Raw genomic sequence first — 17009 nt, 5'->3', positions numbered from 1 at the left:
ACATGGAACATATTCTATGATTGACCGTATAGTTGGCCGTAAAACAAATCTCAGTGAATTTTTAAAAATGATGTCAAGCACACTCTGAGGCCACAGTGCAATAAAAAATGGAAATTAATACCAAGAAGATCTCTCAAAACTATGCAAAAACATGGAAATTAAACAACTAGCTCTTTATAACCCTTGAGTGAACAATGAAATTAAGTCAGAAATAAAAACTTTCTTTGCAATTGATCAAAATAGAGACATAACTTACTAAAATCTTTGGGATGAAGCTAAATTTGCTGAGATAAGTTTATAGTCCTAAGGCTTTCATCAAGAGGTTAGAAAGACCTTAAATTAATGACCTAACATCATACCTAGAGGAAATAGGGAAAAAAAAAAAAAAAACCCATCTGACTTCAGAGTTGGCAGAAGAAAATAAATAATTAAAATAAAAGAAAAACTGAATGAAATTGTGACACAAACGTCCAGAAAAAGAAGATAAATGGGACCAATAATTGATTTTTCAAAAGGGAAAACAAGATAGACTGCTAACTAGATTAACAAAGAAGATCCAAATAAGCACAGTCAAAAATGGCAAAGATGACATTACAACTGATCCCACAGAAATACAAAAGATCAAAATACAAAGAGACTATTATGAACACCTCAATGCACACAAACTAGAAAGTCTGTAGGGTATTGATAAGTTCCTGGAAACACAATATCCTAAGATTGAACCAGGAAGAAAGTAAAATCTTGAACGTACCAATAACAAGTTTCAAAACTGAATCAGTAATACAAAGCCTACCAACCAAAAAAAGCCTGGGACCAGATGGATTCATACAGAATTCTACTAGATGTATAAAAAACTGATAGCAGTCCTTCTGAAACTATTCCAAAAAGTCGAAGAGGAGGAGTTTCTTTATAACTTATTTTACAAAGCCAATATTATCCTGATACCAAATTCTGACAGAGACAACAAAAAAGAAACTTTGGACAAAATATTCTTGATGAACATAGGCAAAAAAAATCTCAACAAAATACTAGCAAACCAAATCCAGCAGCATATTTTTATCAAGCAGCAAAAGTTAATTCACCACAAGTTAGACTTCACTCCTGAGATGCAAGGTTGGTTCATCATATGCAAATCAATGAATGTGATTCACCACATAAACAGAATCAAAAACAAAAACTACATTACCATTTCAATAGACACAGAAAAAAGCCCTCAATAAAATCCAACATCTCCTCATGATAAAAACCCTCAATAGTCTAGGCATAAAGGAACATATCTAAGAGCCATCTATGACAAATCCACAGCTAACATCACAGCGTTATACTGAATGGGAAAAAACTGGAATCATTCCCTTTGAGAACTGAAAAAAGACAACTATGCCTACTCTCACTACACTTGTTCAACATAGTACTGAAAGTGCTTGCTAGAACAATTAGGCAAGAGAAAGAAAGAAAAACATCCAAATAGGAAAAGAAGAAGTTAAACTATCTCCCCTTGCTGATGATACAATTCTATACATAGAAAACCCTAAGGATTCTGACAAAAGGCCCCTAGGAATGGTAAATGATTTCAGTAAAATTTCAAGATACAAAATCAATGAACAAAAGTCAGCTTTTCTATACAACAGTATAGATTGAAAGCCAAATCAAGAACACAATCCCATTTGCAATAGCCATACACACACACACACACACACACACACACACAAACATGCACACACAAAATAAAGCCTAGGAATACATCTAAGAAATGATGGGAAGGAGTTCTACAAGGAGAACTACAAACATTGCTGAAAGAAATCAGAGATGACATAAATAAATGGAAAAATATTTCCTGCTCATGGATTGTAGGAATCAATATTGTTAAAATGGCCATACTCCCCAAAGCAATTTATAGATTCAGTGTTATCCCTATTAAAATACAAGTATCATTTTTCACAGAATTACCTGACTTCAAACTATACTATAAGGCGAAAGTAACCAACATGGCATGTTACTGGTGGAGAAACAGACACATAGACCAATAAAACAGAATAGAGAACTGAGAAACAAGCCTGCACACTTACTACCATCTGATCTTCAACAAAATTGACAAAAACAAGCAATGGAGAAAGGACTTCCTATGCAAGTAATGGTGCTTGGATAGCTGGGTAGCCACTTGCAGAAGAATGAAATTAGACCCCTACCTTACCATATACAAAAATTAACTCAAGATGGATTAATGATTTGCATTTAAGATCTCAAACTATAAAATTCCTAGAAGAAAATCTGGAAAACACCCTTCTTGACGTAGTCTTTGGCAAAGAACTTATGGCTAAGTTCCCAAACGCCATTGTAACAAAAACAAAAATTGAAAGTGCGACCTAATTAAAAAGCTTCTGCACAGCAAAAGTAATTACCAACAGAGTAAACAGGCAACATGCAGAGTAGGAGAAAATGTTCACAAACTATTAATCTGAAAAAGGTCTAATATCAAGAATCTAACAGGGCCTTGAACAAATCAACGAGTAAAAAACAAATAATCCAGTTCCCTGACAAGATGGCCAAATAGGAACAGCTCCGGTCTGCAGATCCCAGTGAGACCAATGCAGAAGGTGGGTGATTGCTGCATTTCCAACTGAGGTACCCGGTTCATCTCACCGGGACTGGTTAGACAGTGGGTGAAGCCCACGGAGGGTGAACAGAAGCAGGGTGGGGCATTGCCTCACCCAGGAAGCTCAAGAGGTTGGAGAACTCCCTCCCCTAGTAAAGGGAAGCCATTAGAGACCGTGCCATGAAGGACGGTGCTATCCGGCTCAGATACTATGCTTTTCCCACAGCCTTCACAACCCAGAGACTAGGAGATTCCCTCGAGTGCCTACACCACAAAGCAACCATTTGGGCAGACACCGAACTAGCTGCAGGAGGGGTTTTTTTTTTTTTTTGGTACCCCAGTGTTTCCTGGAACACCATTGAGACAGAACCATTCACTTCCCTGGAAAGGGGGCTCAAGCCAGGGATCCAAGTGGTCTTGCCCAGTGGATCCTACCTCCATGGAGCCCAACAAGCTAAGATCCACTGGCTTGAAATTCTTGCTACCAATACAGCAGTCTGAAGTCGACCTGGTATACTCGAGCTTGGTGCAGGGAGGGGCGTCCACCTTACTAAGGCTTGAGTGGTGGTTTTCTCCTCACAGTGTAAACCAAACTGCCTGGATGTTTGGACTGGGCAGAGCCCGCCTCAGTGCCTCAAAGCCCCTGTAGCCACACTGCCTCTCTGGATTCCTCCTCTCTGGGCAGGGCATCTCTGAAAGAAAGGCAGCAGCCTCAGTCAGGTGCTTGTAGATAAAACTCCCATCTCCCTGAGACAGAGCCCCAGCGGGAAGGGGTGTCTGTGGGCGCAGCTATAGCAGCCTTAAACATTCCTGCTTGCTGGCTCTGAAGAGAGCAGTGGATTTCCCAGCACAGTGCTTGAGCTCTGCTAAGGGACGGACTGCCTCCTCAAGTGGGTCCCTGACCCCATACCTCCTGATGGGGAGAAACCTCACAGCAGGGTTCAACAGACACCTCATACAGGAGAGCTCCAGCTGGCATCTGGTGGGTGCCCTTCTAGGAGGAAGATTCCAGAAGAAGGAACAGGCAGCAATTTTTGCTGTTCTGCAGCCTCCAATGGTGATACCCAAGCAAACAAGGCCTGCAGTGGACCCCCAGCAAACTCCAGCAGATGTGCAGAAGAGGGGTCTGTTAGAAGGGAAACTAACAAACAGAAAGCAATAGCATCAACATCAACAAGAAGGACCAAGCAAAAACTCCATCCCAAGATCACCAACAGCAAAGACCAAAGATAAATCCACAAAGATGAGGAAAAACCAGTAAAAACAGCTGACAAGTCCAAAAACCAGAGCGCCTTTTCTCCTGCAAAAGATTTCAACTCCTCGCCAGCAAGGAAACATAACTTTGGACAGAGAATGAGTTTGACAGATTGACAGAAGTAGGCTTCAGAAAGTGAGTAATAACAAACTCCTCCAAGCTAAAGGAGCACTTTCTAACCCAATGCAAGGAAACTAAGAACCTTGATAAAAGGTTACAGTAATTGCTACTAGACTAACCAGTTATGAGAAGAACATAAATGACCTGATGGAGCTGAAAAACACAGCACGAGAAAATTGTGAAGCACGCACGAGAAAATTGTGAAGCATACACAAGTATCGGTAGCCGAATCAATCAAGCAGAAGAAAGTATATCAAGGATTGAAGATGAGCTTCATGAAATAAAGCATGAAGACAGGATTAGAGAAAAAAGAATGAAAAGGAATGAACAAATCCTCCAAAAAATATGGGACTATGAGAAAAGACCAAACCTACATTTGACCAGTGTGCCTGAAAGTGGTGGGGAGAATGGAACCAAGTTGGAAAACACTCTTCAGTATATACCCAGGAGAACTTCCCCAACCTAGCAAGACAGGCCAACATTCAAATTCAGGAAATACAGAGAACACCACAAAGATGCCTGGCCAACATGGTGAAACCACGTCTTTACTAAAAATACAAACATTAGCTGGGCATGGTGCCATGTGCCTGTAATCCCAGCTACCTGGGAGGCTGAGGCAGGAGAATTGCTGGAACCTGGCAGGTGGAGGCTGTAGTGAGCCGAGAGAGTGCCACTTTACTCCAGCCTGGGTGACAGAGTGAGACCCCATCTAAAAAAAAAAAAGAAAAAAGAAATAGGAATGCTTTTACACTATCAGTCAGAGTGTAAACTTCAACCATTGTGGAAGACAGTGTAGCAATTCCTCAAGGATCTAGAACTAGAAATAGCATTTGACCCAGCAATCCCATTAGTGGGTATATACCCAGAGGATTTTAAGTCATTCTATTATAAAGACACATATGTTTATTGCAGCAGTGTTCACAATAGCAAGGACTTGAAACCAACCCAAATGCCCATCAATGATAGACTGGATAAAGAAAATGTGGCACATGTACACCATGGAATACTATGCAGCCATAAAAAAGAATTAGTTCATGTCTTTTTCAGGGACATGGATGAAGCTGGAAACCATTATTCTCAGCAAACTAACACGGGAACAGAAAATCAAACACTGCATATTCCCACTCATAAGTGGGAATTGAACAATGAGAACATATGGGCACAGGGAGGGGAACATCACACACTGAGGCCTTTCAGGGGATGGAATGCAAGGGGAGGGATAGCATTAGGAGAAATACGTAATGTAGATGACAGGTTGATGAGTGCATCAAACCACCATGGCACATTTATACCTATGTAACAAACCTGCACGTTCTGTATATGTATCCCAGAACTTAAAGCATAATCAAACCAACCAACAAACAAATATTGCAATTAAAAAATGGGCAAAGGACATGGACAGATACTTCTCAAAAAAAAAATATACAGGTGGCAAAAATAACATGAAAAATGCTCACCATCACTAATCATCAGATAAATGCAATCAAATCAACAGATACTATCTCACACCAGTCAGAATGGCAATTACTAAAAAAGTCAAAAAATAACAGATGTTGGTGGGGCTTCAGAGAAAAGAGAACACTTACACACTTTTGGTGCAAATGCAAATTGCTTCAGCCACTGTGGAAAGCATTCTAGAAATTTCTCAAAGAACTTAAAACAGAACTGCCCTTCAACCTAGCAATCCCACTACTGACTATATACCCAAAGGAAAATAACTCATTCAATCAAAAACACACATGCACTCGCATTTGCATTGCAGCTGTTCACAATAGCAAAGACATGGAATCAACATAGGCACCCAACAATTGTGGACTGGATAAAGAAAATATGGTACATATTCACCATGGAATACTACACAGCCATAAAAAGGAATGAAATCATGTCCTTTGCAGCAACATGGTTACAGTTGGAGGCCATTATTCTAAGTGAATTAATGCAAGAACAGAAAACCAAATACTGCGTATTCTCATAAGTGGGAGCTAAACATTGAAAACACATATACATAAAGATAGAAACAATATACACTAGGGACTACTAGATAGGGGGATGGAGGGAGGAATGGGGAGCATGGGATGAAAAGCTACCGTTGGCTGCTGTGCTCATCACCTAAGTGACAGGACCATCCATATCCCAAACCTCACTGTCGCTCAATATACCCATATAGCAACCCTGAACATATTTCCCCTGAATCTAAAATTTAAAAAATAAAAATAAGAAAATTAGGTTAATTGAACACTTTTGAGTAGAAGAATATCATATTAGTTCCTAGGAATCAGTGCTCAGAGAAGTATAATTTTACTCTCTCTCTACCCTTATCAGTGATTCAGGAAAAGGAGTAATAATAGTTTCTCTGTGTAACCCAGAATATAACTGCAGATGACTGACTTAGGCACGAATATACTGCTGCCAGTATACCCAGTGTAGTGTGTCTCCAGGTTACTTTTCTAGTCTCCTAGATGACTGTTTTCAAAATTTCTGTCTTCTCAAACCTTCCTCTCCTTCCCCATGCTTCGTTTAGTTAGTAGCCATGTTTCCTATTTTATCAATGATGTAGAAATAGCCAATAAAGAGCTTCCATGTGTTCCTGAGGCATATCAACTCACTTAACTACATCTGTGCCAATTTAGGCTGTCTAGTATTATCATAAATGAACTGCCAGTGTGACTTGTGAAAACCAATTTCTCTATTTGTGCATTACATTCCATCTGGTTTCTTCTGAAAGATTTTGCTTCTAACAGTTCTCCCTTTTTCTTTTCTCCCTTTTTCTGCATCTCCAGACTACTGGTCAGCACTGTAGATTCTGGACACACCAGCCTCTATAATCACATGAGCCAGTGACTTATAATAAATCTCCTTCTATATATATACAAATTCTATTGGTTCTGTTTCTTGGAGAACCCTGTAATACAGTTGGTTTTTAGCATCTATAGCATAGTGTGATGGAAGGCATCCATCCTTCACATCAGTCTTCAACTAGCATTACCTCACTTTTGATCTTGCCTACCCAGCTTTGTTCACTTTCAAGGCTTTAAACTGTTTTCTCTCTCCAGCTAGAGCCTCCACACCTGTCTGTTCTACTTGCCCTGTGTCTACTCTTTAGCCTCTCCAAATCAGTCATTTAATCTCTCTCTTCATTCAACTTTATACAGACCATTAACTCATTAACCCTTTTCTGGTTGTTATTGAATCCTATTCAGGTAGATCTCCTTGAACCAGGACTACTGTATTATCATCAGTCTCCTGAGTGAACCTGATTTTTACCACTGTAATTTTTAAAATTATTTTATTTTTTAATTGACAAGTATTCTATATATTTATCAGGTACAACATGTTTTGAAATATGTGTACATTGTAGAATGGCTAAATTCAACCAGTTAACATATGCATAGTCTCACATGCTTATTTTTCTGATGATAATATTTCAAATTGCTTTCTTGGCAATTTTCAAATATATAATACGTTGTTAATAACATAGTCACCATGTTGTACAATAGACATCTTAAAACATATTCCTTTCCTGTAACTGAAATTTTGTATCCTTTGACCGTCTCCCCCAACACCCTGCCCTCCAGCTTCTGGTAACCTATCTATGCCCCGTTTCTATGAATTTAAATTTTTCAGTTTACACATAAGTGAGATTATAGAGTGTTTGTCTTTCTGTACCTAGGTTATTTTACCAAACACAGTGTACTCAAGGTTCATCCATGTTGTCACAAATGATAGGATTTCTCTCTTTTTAAAGCCTGAACTCCCTCTTTATTATCATTTTTTGGCTTGGGGCATCTTTACTTGATCTTTTCCATATGCCAACAAGCGTGGTGTTTATTCTCTTATATTTAAAATATCTTCTCTTGGACATACTTTCCCCTCACTAAAATCTCACTTCTGGCCTTCCTTTTACTTCGGAATTCCTTGAAGGAGTTATCTGAGTATTCCTGTTACTCTCTTTCCATTCTCTCTTGGACCCACTGCAAGCTAATCAGGCTTTCACCCTAATACTCCACCGGCATTCAGCCTACTGGTCGGATCTCAGTCCTCATCACCTAGCAGTATCACTCAAACCTGCCCTCTTTTTTGAAACAATTTCTTCATTTGACTTCCAGAAAATACTCTTGTTTGGTTTTCCTCCTGCATCTCTGATGAATTCTTCTTTTGTCTCATTTGTTGGATCTTTCAAATTCTCTAACGTTTAAACTTTGGAATGCTCCATACTCAGTTCTCAGTTGTCTTCTTGTTTTTCTAGCTACATTACTGTTGTGAGGATCTCATGACTGAAATACTATCCAATATGCTGATGGCTGTCAGATTTATATCTCTAATACCTATCTTTGCCTTGAACTCATATCTCATATATTAAATTGTCTCCTTGACATTTCTCCTAGTAAGTTGAATATATATATATCAAACTTAATATGTCTCGGATAAATTTTTAATACTCCCCCAAAATTTGTTCCTTTGGCATTTTCTCTCCTTTCAGAAATGGCAACTGTTTGCTTCCAGTTCTTCAGACAATAAACCTAACGGCATTCATGCACTTGTCTCTGTCTTTATACCCCACATCTAATCTGTCAGCAAATCTTGACTCTACATATCTAAAATAAAACCACTCTCACTCATCTACTACCACGCTCATCTCTCACCTGTTGCAGTGTCCTGCCAAGTGTTTAGTCTATTCTCAACACAACAGCCAGAGGGATGCTGCTGAAACATGGGTTAGATCATATTACTTTGCTAATCGAAATCCTTCAATGACTTCCCTGTAGCTTACAAGGCCCAACACATTTGTGACATCTTTACTGGCATGTGCTCTGTTTTAGGGAGTGTAGTACTATCTTAAGCCTTATTGAATTGCTTGTTTTCCCACCATACTGGACAGGAACTCTTACTCTCTTTCTGTTTGATTCTAAAGTACAAGTGTTTGAATAAGACATTATTCCCAATTTAAAACTAGTACCTGATACTTCCTTGTAATAAGAGTGATCCCGATATTATTGTGGTTCTTGTTAAGGAAGAGAGTATGATCTAGGCAGCAATAGATAGCCTGGGAAGAGATTTTTACAGAGATTTAGTCAATTCATAATGACTGTATCTCATTCTGATATTGCTGATATCTGTGTCACTCACCATATACTCTTAGCAGAAAATGGGAAAGTCAGAAGTATGTCCAGCTTCATTTTGTACCTAGGAGAGTATAGTGATGCTTTCTCTGTGAACTCAATGAAAAAAAAAATAGAGCTAAATGTGTTTCTAACAGGTACGTGTCTGGTTAAATACTGTTAAATAAAGCTAAACATTAATAGTGCACTTTTAAGAATACTATGCATAAGGTAGTAATATTTAAGACACCAAAGTTATTTTGACAGCAAGAGTCATCTACTTTCCATTCTTGTTTTGTGATTCACATGTGATGATTCACAGATTTCGTAAGGTGTTAGTTTAGTCATCATTTGCACTGCACAATTTTGGGATATAATTTCATTGTTGTGGGAAAAAAAATCACTTCAGTTGTGTGCACATGGTGACATCCTCTTCATTTGTCTCCCAGCTTCTAGATTTATTCTGTTTGCTACAGTTAGCATCTCATCTGTTAAATTGCCTCTTGTTAGCTCATTGGCATCAGTGTTAAGTGTTAGATGATTCTTCTTCATCTATAAATAAGAATTTTGAGACATCATTTGGCTCAATTATTTTTCTTTATGAACATATTTAGGATGACCATATTAAAATGTAAGTGGCCATTTAAAAGCTATTGATCTATACATTCTCTGTGTATATATATGTATACATATGTGTGTATATGTACACTTGAATACATGTATATGAGTATATGTATAGATCATCACACACAAAAACATTCACTTCCATATGGTAGAAATAATTTCTACTTAGAATATCATTTCTCTGTTACCTGAGGGTGTAGATAGGTAGTATAATATGTACTAGTGTTATAACTTATAGTACTAATGTTATAGTTAGTACTATAATATAAGCACCAGTTATATGTACTAGTGTTATAACTTACTGCCTCTGCAAAAGACAAAAAAGAGGCAAACAGATTGGATGGAAAAGAAGAGTCGTACTATGGTCAAAAGCAAGTACCAGAATGTTAGGAGCTTTTAAGGTGAACTACTGGAGACTGCCTTATAATGCCCTTCTATATGGAACAAGAAGGTAGTAAAATAGTAATTTAATTTCTTTTGTTTTTGTTTTTCTGAGCTAAAATTAGATTTCCCAGGAGTTTTTACCCCATTGGCCAGTCCACTTTACTATGTTGCATTTCAACGTGCTCAGAATGAGGACTTCTTTCTCAGAGGAGTATGGGAAATTCAGAACTTACATATAGAAAATTAAAAATCGCTTGAGGAATTGGATAGCATACTCCAGTCATTGAAAGCATCACAGAGACACATCTCAAGAAGATGAGATGTTTGTTGTTCTTATTTCCCCATCTAGCTTCCTATATTCATTTCATCACTTAAAAATACTTTTATAATGTTTATTCAGGATGACCTATAAAATAATCAGCAATCTAAATTACATCTATATCCTATATATCTTACTACTGTAGAATTTCTATCTTTATCAAGAAAACTTTTGGATGTATATTTACTCAGTTGAGGCTGCTAACTTTAAAGAGGAAAGTAATTTTTCTGGTCATTTTGTGTATGTTTCTAGTGCTACTAATGAGACCAATAGAGCAACTAAAGTGTGGTGCTGACTCACAAGGTTACTGGCAGTCATGCCACTTGGCATTAGATTGCCTTTCTCTGATCTTATGCATAAACATTCATGCTGAGTCTGTCCTGCAGACACTGGCTGAGTGACAGATGACAGGAGTACTTAGACAAAGGTATCCAGTGAAAGAGTGGACTAGGAGACTGTCAGCACTAGGGGTCAAAAGAGTTTGCAGCCCCCCTAAAGCCGGCAATGCTCGCATTTATTTAGTACAGATTTAATGACAAAGGCTTGGAGCAAACACAATCTGTGGGTAATAAACATTGTTGACCCCTCGAGTAGAGAGCAGTCTTGTGCATGAATGATCAAAGGTCGGTTTTAGGACAATATAAGTAAACAAGCTGTCTAGATAAACTCCTCTACATTCCCTTGTTATTTGCTTTTTGCTATTAGCTAAAGGTAAGAGGATTAGGCTGCCTTTAGCCATAACCTTTTCCTAAAGCTTTTGCAAAACCTCTGGCTTTTTAAGAAAGTCTGTGTTTTTGCTATAACTTTTGTTTTTACAACTTTTCCCACCACCCTGACCGAACTCCTACACATTCATGCCTAAGTTAATGTGTGAACATGCATTTCATTTCTCTTCAGTATACCTAGAATGGAATTGCTGGATTATATGATAATCTATGTTTAATCATTTGAGCAGCTGACATAAATTATTTTCTATATCTCTTCATCTGGCCTTTTGATCTAACTATTCCAGTGGCTATGAAGTGGTATCTCATTGTGATTTTGATTTGTATTTTGCTGATGACTTTTCATGTTGGCCATTTGGTATCCTCCTTTGAGAAGTGACTGTTCCATCACTTTGGCCACTTTTAATTTAGTTGTCTTTTAATAATTGAGTTGTAAGAGCACTTTATTTATTCTAGATACAAGTTTCTTATAGACATTAGGCTTATGCCTTTGATCCTTTGTTCCTGATACTCCCTTTTCCTGGAATACTAATTCCTACTCTTCCCATTGGTAGTCCTGTTTAAACCTTTTGAACTTAGTCTAAATGTCACTTCTACAGAGAAGTTACCTCCACCTTACCTAAAATATGTTTCTTCTCTTGCTTATTTATCTCTCTGGACCTTTGTTTATTTCTCTACGAGTATTTATCCCTTACAGTGAGCTTATGTATTATTTATTGTCTACTACCCTAAAATGTAATTTCTATGAAGCAAAGATGCTGTTCCCTTAGGTAGTAGGCAGTACATAAATATTTATTGGATGAAAGAGTGAATCAATGTTGGACTTCTTCCTCCTGTATTTTTTCCATTATCAAGCTGTCTCTTTGACTTTGTCACTGGACATTAAAACTTTTGTTCAGGCTAATCTAAATAAATTTAGGAAATTTTACTCATATTTGGAATAACCTCTGATTTGACTCATGTTCTAGAGTATGCAAAAGTTTACAGTTAGAAAGCTGCTTGAATTAGACTTGGGTATATATTATTGGTGAAGTAGACACTTCTATTATAGTTATTTCATCACTTAGCAAGTGGTACTTTACATTTTTATGGCACATAAAAGGTGTGCATTGTTAGCATTACTTCCTATTTTTTCACAGTTGAAAAAAATAACTAAAAAATTTACAGCCTTTTAGTCTGTGATTACTTCAAATTTAGTCTTTTATAGCTTCAGTATCTTACTTGACTGCTTCTTCCATCACATTTCTGCTTATCTGATAGGAAACTGATTTTCTGCCTGGTAAAACATTCTCTTTCAAATACTATATAAAAGAGTAAGTTATATGGTTGTAATCATTCCTTTTAATGTAATATACCAAGTAATATTAAAATCTTTATAGTCAGATCATTCCAATACTTGTAGCCAGATAGTTTCAGATGATATTATTCCTCTATGAGAAAACAGATCATTTTAAAGTTAATAATATGTAAGATATAAATATCCCTCTATAGTATATTTTTCTTTGCCCCAACCCAAAGTAACTTTTTTTTTTTTTTACTACAAATTAAATGAAAGCAGGATGGGGGGAGGTTTATATTATATAAAACAGAAGCGAATTCTAGTTAGAACTTGTTTTTCATCATTTGTAAATTTTCAGCTCTGAATGAATTCAGTATAAAATATGTCTTGAATCATTGGGTTCTATGTATGAGTCAAATGTCCTTGAAAACCATATTATGCTCTTAGGTAAAGACCATAAGGCTAAGTCACTATATTGCATCTATATTATTTGCATAGTTTTGGCACTTTATAAAAGTAGACAAGTGAAAATACAAACCCCTGGCAATGTTAATGCATTAATATTTTGGGGAATGGAAAAAGTTTTCCTTTTGTAGCTATTACTGTTTATAAAGTTTATTTTGAATATTTTATCATTGCAAAGTACCATTTATAGAACAGTTAGAAAATTATTGCAATGTGTTTTGCTTAATAACAAAACTAATGATAGATAACATTTCTAAATTAGAGATGGGGCCAAAGAACAAGAATACCATATTCTGTGTCTCTGGAGCTATGCAGCGTTCAGTGAGTGAGTAAAAAAGCTCTTGGGTTTTATAATTATAATCTTAGGATGCCTACGTATTTTATTGTCTTATGCTGATATTAAGTTTCTTTTTCCATTAAAAGATGTTGAAATATAGCCTTCTTAACTACAAATGTCTATTTTTTTCACTAGAACAATATCCTTAATTTAACAAGATAGTTTTCATTAGTCTATACTGATTTTGTTTAACAATTTTTCTTGTTCTTATTGGATATGTATCCTTATTCACTGGTGTTGATTCTTGCTGATACTTTCTGCCTTTTCAGAAATTAAGTCTCTGTTCATGTCCCTGATGAATTTATTGCCATTTCATTTACAAATTGATGGCAATACATTCTCCAATTCTAGTAGTAAAGATTTAAAATTGGAATATTACCTACATAGTATGTGGAAATAAACTTTCAAGAGAGAAAAGGGGAGAATGAGATGGACTGTAATTACAATTGCATTTTGATAAAATAATGAAAATTGCCTCGTTAACGAATGACTGGACTGGATTGCCTTTGCAAGTGTGATGAATTATGTAAACTTTAGGATTACTAATTCTCCCCCAATAAAATAGAATCCCCTAGGCATGAGTAAAAATTCTTTGAAAAATAATATGGTACTATATAAAGTGTACTATAACATGATGATAGGTATTGTGTGTGCTTATTTTAAAAGCCTTTTGTATTCTGTCTTACACATATAGTTAGTCTATAAATACTTTTTGTTGATATAATCTTTTATCAAATATTTATCTAGGCCTTTATGTCAAGTCAGACATTTTCTCATGCTTTTTTCTTTTCTTATTGTTTCTAACCTTGGAATTAAGATTTATTTTCTGCAGATAAAGGTAATTGACTTTTATTTGACGTCAACCTATGAACTATGGAAGCTGGTAGTATGACTGAGATTATGGATTTTCCCCTCTGTAGTAAATCTTGAGCTGCAGCTATTGAGATGACTAGAAAATCAGAATAAGTATTTTCTTTTGATAAGTAAAACTTAGTTTTCATATATTTTTACTGTCATATTTGAAACACTTATCTATAGCAGAGAAAATAGATAGTAGGATGACAAGGGAAGACTAATTCTTCATTTGTTTATTTCCACTAATTTCTCCTATAGTAAATGCTTAGTTATCAAATATTAATGAAAAGCAAAAGTGGGATGATAAATCCAAAATAAGGAATACTCTATGTTAAAGATATAGATGACATACCTTAATCCACAGCTGTTCACACAAAATAGAGACTCGTCAGAATTTGGATACTCCCAAATTTATAGATGGAATGATACTTAAATTCCTTGTATTAGTTTTCTGTAGAATTGCTTCTCAGAGACCACTCCAAGGTTTTTCCTTGCTTATTATGGTAATAAAGTGAAATGCTGACTGCATCAGTCTAAATGGAGGAAGAGAAAGTAAGTAGAAACACAAAAATAAACTTCAGGATAATACAAGGTTGTCTATCTAAATTAAGCCTAGGAATCTCTTGCTAGTTTATGAAGTCTTTATTTTACTTTTTCTCCCTTTTGAAATGTCAGTTATAAGTAGGCACATCAAAATTAGTGACTGACATCCTAGAAAGAAATTATTAAACGTTTTCTGTGTAGATTGCATGTTTTCCTTTATATTTATATTGACCTTACTGTTTTGCTCCCCTTGAAATGAAAGAACTATACAGATATTCTTTCTGTATAGTCTCTCTTTCTACATTATCTATAATAATCTTACATTTTTTATCTAATCTTTGTTCCTATATGACCTGAGAAAATAATTATATAATATCCCCAAATATAAAAAGATTATAATGCTTACCCTAACAAAGAATTTCAGAGTTTTTGAAATATTTTCAACTATCATCGATCGATTTTTTAAACTTGAAACTTGATATTTTCTTTTTTGTTTTTCTTTTCCTCAGTGGTGGTAAGGATAGAGATTAAAGTAGTTTTTTTTTTTTACTTCTAAATTTTAATAGTTGTCTATAAATCATAGTGGTCTTAAAGAATATAGAGAAGAAGACTGTTTCTTTCTCTACCTTACTCATTAGATACTTCAAGCCTTTCTTGGGAAAACAAAGTGGTAGTTTTCCATGGTGACTTTATCATAACTGGATATAGAATGGATATACTGAGATATCGTTTATTATACTCTGTCTCTAGAAATAATATTGCACTCTTAGAGGAATGTAGACATGGTTGCTATAAAAATAAAGCATTGTGAATTTAAAAGGGATTATTATATTTAATCACCTAGAAAATATAAATTGCTTTCTTATTTAGTCCTAATAAGTGAATGTTCATTTCATTACAGGAGCCTGTATTTCACTCAGAAAGCAGTCAGAACCTCATATCAGGACATATTAATGAGGAGTTTTAAAATGTATACTTTAAAACACTTTACCATAATATAGTCATTAGAGTTCTTGTAAGTGAATCATTTTACACATTCATATACTTTTAGTTAAAGCTCAGTGAGTTCTGATACAGACTTTATAACAAATTATGAACTATAACTGCTCATATTTTAGTAACGTACTAGTATGCTTAATTTCAAACACTTAAGTAACTTTTAATTATACACATTCTTGTTTCCATACACATGTGTATATAATAAAATTTCTGTATACAACAGAATGCATCTGTTTTAAGAAAGGAGTTTGAATATTTAGAAATATTTATACAAAGATAACCACCACCATAATCAAATGTAGAACATTTTTTCATGATCCCACATTAATTCCCTTTATCTTTTGCAGTCAGCTTCTCTCCACCCACTTGCATGCTACCATTAACTTTTTTCTTTACTATAAGTCAGGGCTTCTCAATCTTAGCAGTATTAATGTTTTGGGTAATTTGCTTTCCTTTGCCGGGAGGGATTGTCCTGTGCATTGTAGGATTTTTTAGCAGCATCCCTGGCTCCAATCCACTTCATGCCAATAAAACTCTCCCTCTCTCTTCTCAGTTGTGACAATCAGAAATGTCTATAGACATTGCCAAGTGTTCCCTGGGGAGCAAAACCATGTCCACTTGAGAACCACTGCTATAAGATTAGTTTTTCCTGTTCCAGCATTTCATACAAATAGAATTACATAGGATACATTCTTTGTACCTGTTTCCTTTCTCTTAGCATAATGGTTTTGAGATTGACCCAGATTGTTGCATGTCCCATTCAGTTGTCTCTTTTCACTGAGATGGCAGTATTGAAAAACTACAGTTTGTTTAAACATCTACCTTTGGTTTGTATTTTCTTCAAATCCCTAAAAATAATTGCTTTTATGTCCTTGCTAATTTCAGTCTTTGGTGAGTCTGTATCTGTTAATCTGTTAGTTGATGTATCTTCAAGTTGTGAGTCACATTCTTCCTTTTTCTTCATGTTAGTGGAGTTTTTGAGGGCATTAGACCTTATTTACACTGAGTGCTAGATTTTATTGTCTTTCTTTAAGGAGTGGTGGACATTTTTTTGGCGGGCAGCTAAGTTATTTGTGGATCAACTTTACTTTCAGGACTTCCATTTTTTTGTTAGGGTGGATGTATAATTGCCTTCCTTTATGACTAGTTTTACCTGTTACCAAGGTATGACCTTTCTGGGACCTCTGTGGAAAACCCAGGTAATTAACTAGTACTCTCCACTCTGTTTGGAACTTGGACATCTTGTAACTCTAGGTGTGCTCTGGGAATTATTCAGTTTATATCCCCCAGCTGTTGCTTGCTCAGCCTTGTGAAATTTCACCCTTAGTCTCCACAGCTGATCAGTCAGCAGGCAACTTGACAAATAGTTAACCAGTTTGCTAGAGCTCTTTCTCTCCAGTATTCTATCCCAC

General features: G+C 35.9%; 1 protein-coding gene across 5 annotated transcripts in view; it reads left to right on the top strand.

Annotated features, from left to right (window-relative positions):
* LOC105465516 (TBC1 domain family member 32) overlaps window positions 1–17009 on the top strand; it is a 227177-nt gene that overhangs the window by 150543 nt on the left and 59625 nt on the right. For 3 of the 5 annotated variants that reach the window (XM_071096373.1, XM_071096370.1, XM_071096374.1), the window contains 2 exons: window positions 13126–13188; window positions 14018–14038. The exons of 1 other annotated variant lie outside the window; for it this stretch is intronic. In XM_071096373.1, coding sequence (XP_070952474.1) covers window positions 13126–13188; window positions 14018–14038 — 84 coding nt within the window. The remainder of the gene's footprint in view (window positions 1–13125; window positions 13189–14017; window positions 14039–17009) is intronic. One more of the 5 variants, XM_071096371.1, reaches the window with a different exon arrangement.

The sequence above is a fragment of the Macaca nemestrina genome, chromosome 5 (genome assembly GCF_043159975.1).
Source record: "Macaca nemestrina isolate mMacNem1 chromosome 5, mMacNem.hap1, whole genome shotgun sequence".
NCBI classification, from domain to species: Eukaryota; Metazoa; Chordata; class Mammalia; order Primates; family Cercopithecidae; genus Macaca; species Macaca nemestrina.
The sequence above is the reverse complement of the archived record's forward strand: the minus strand, read 5'-3'. Positions and strand labels throughout refer to the sequence as shown.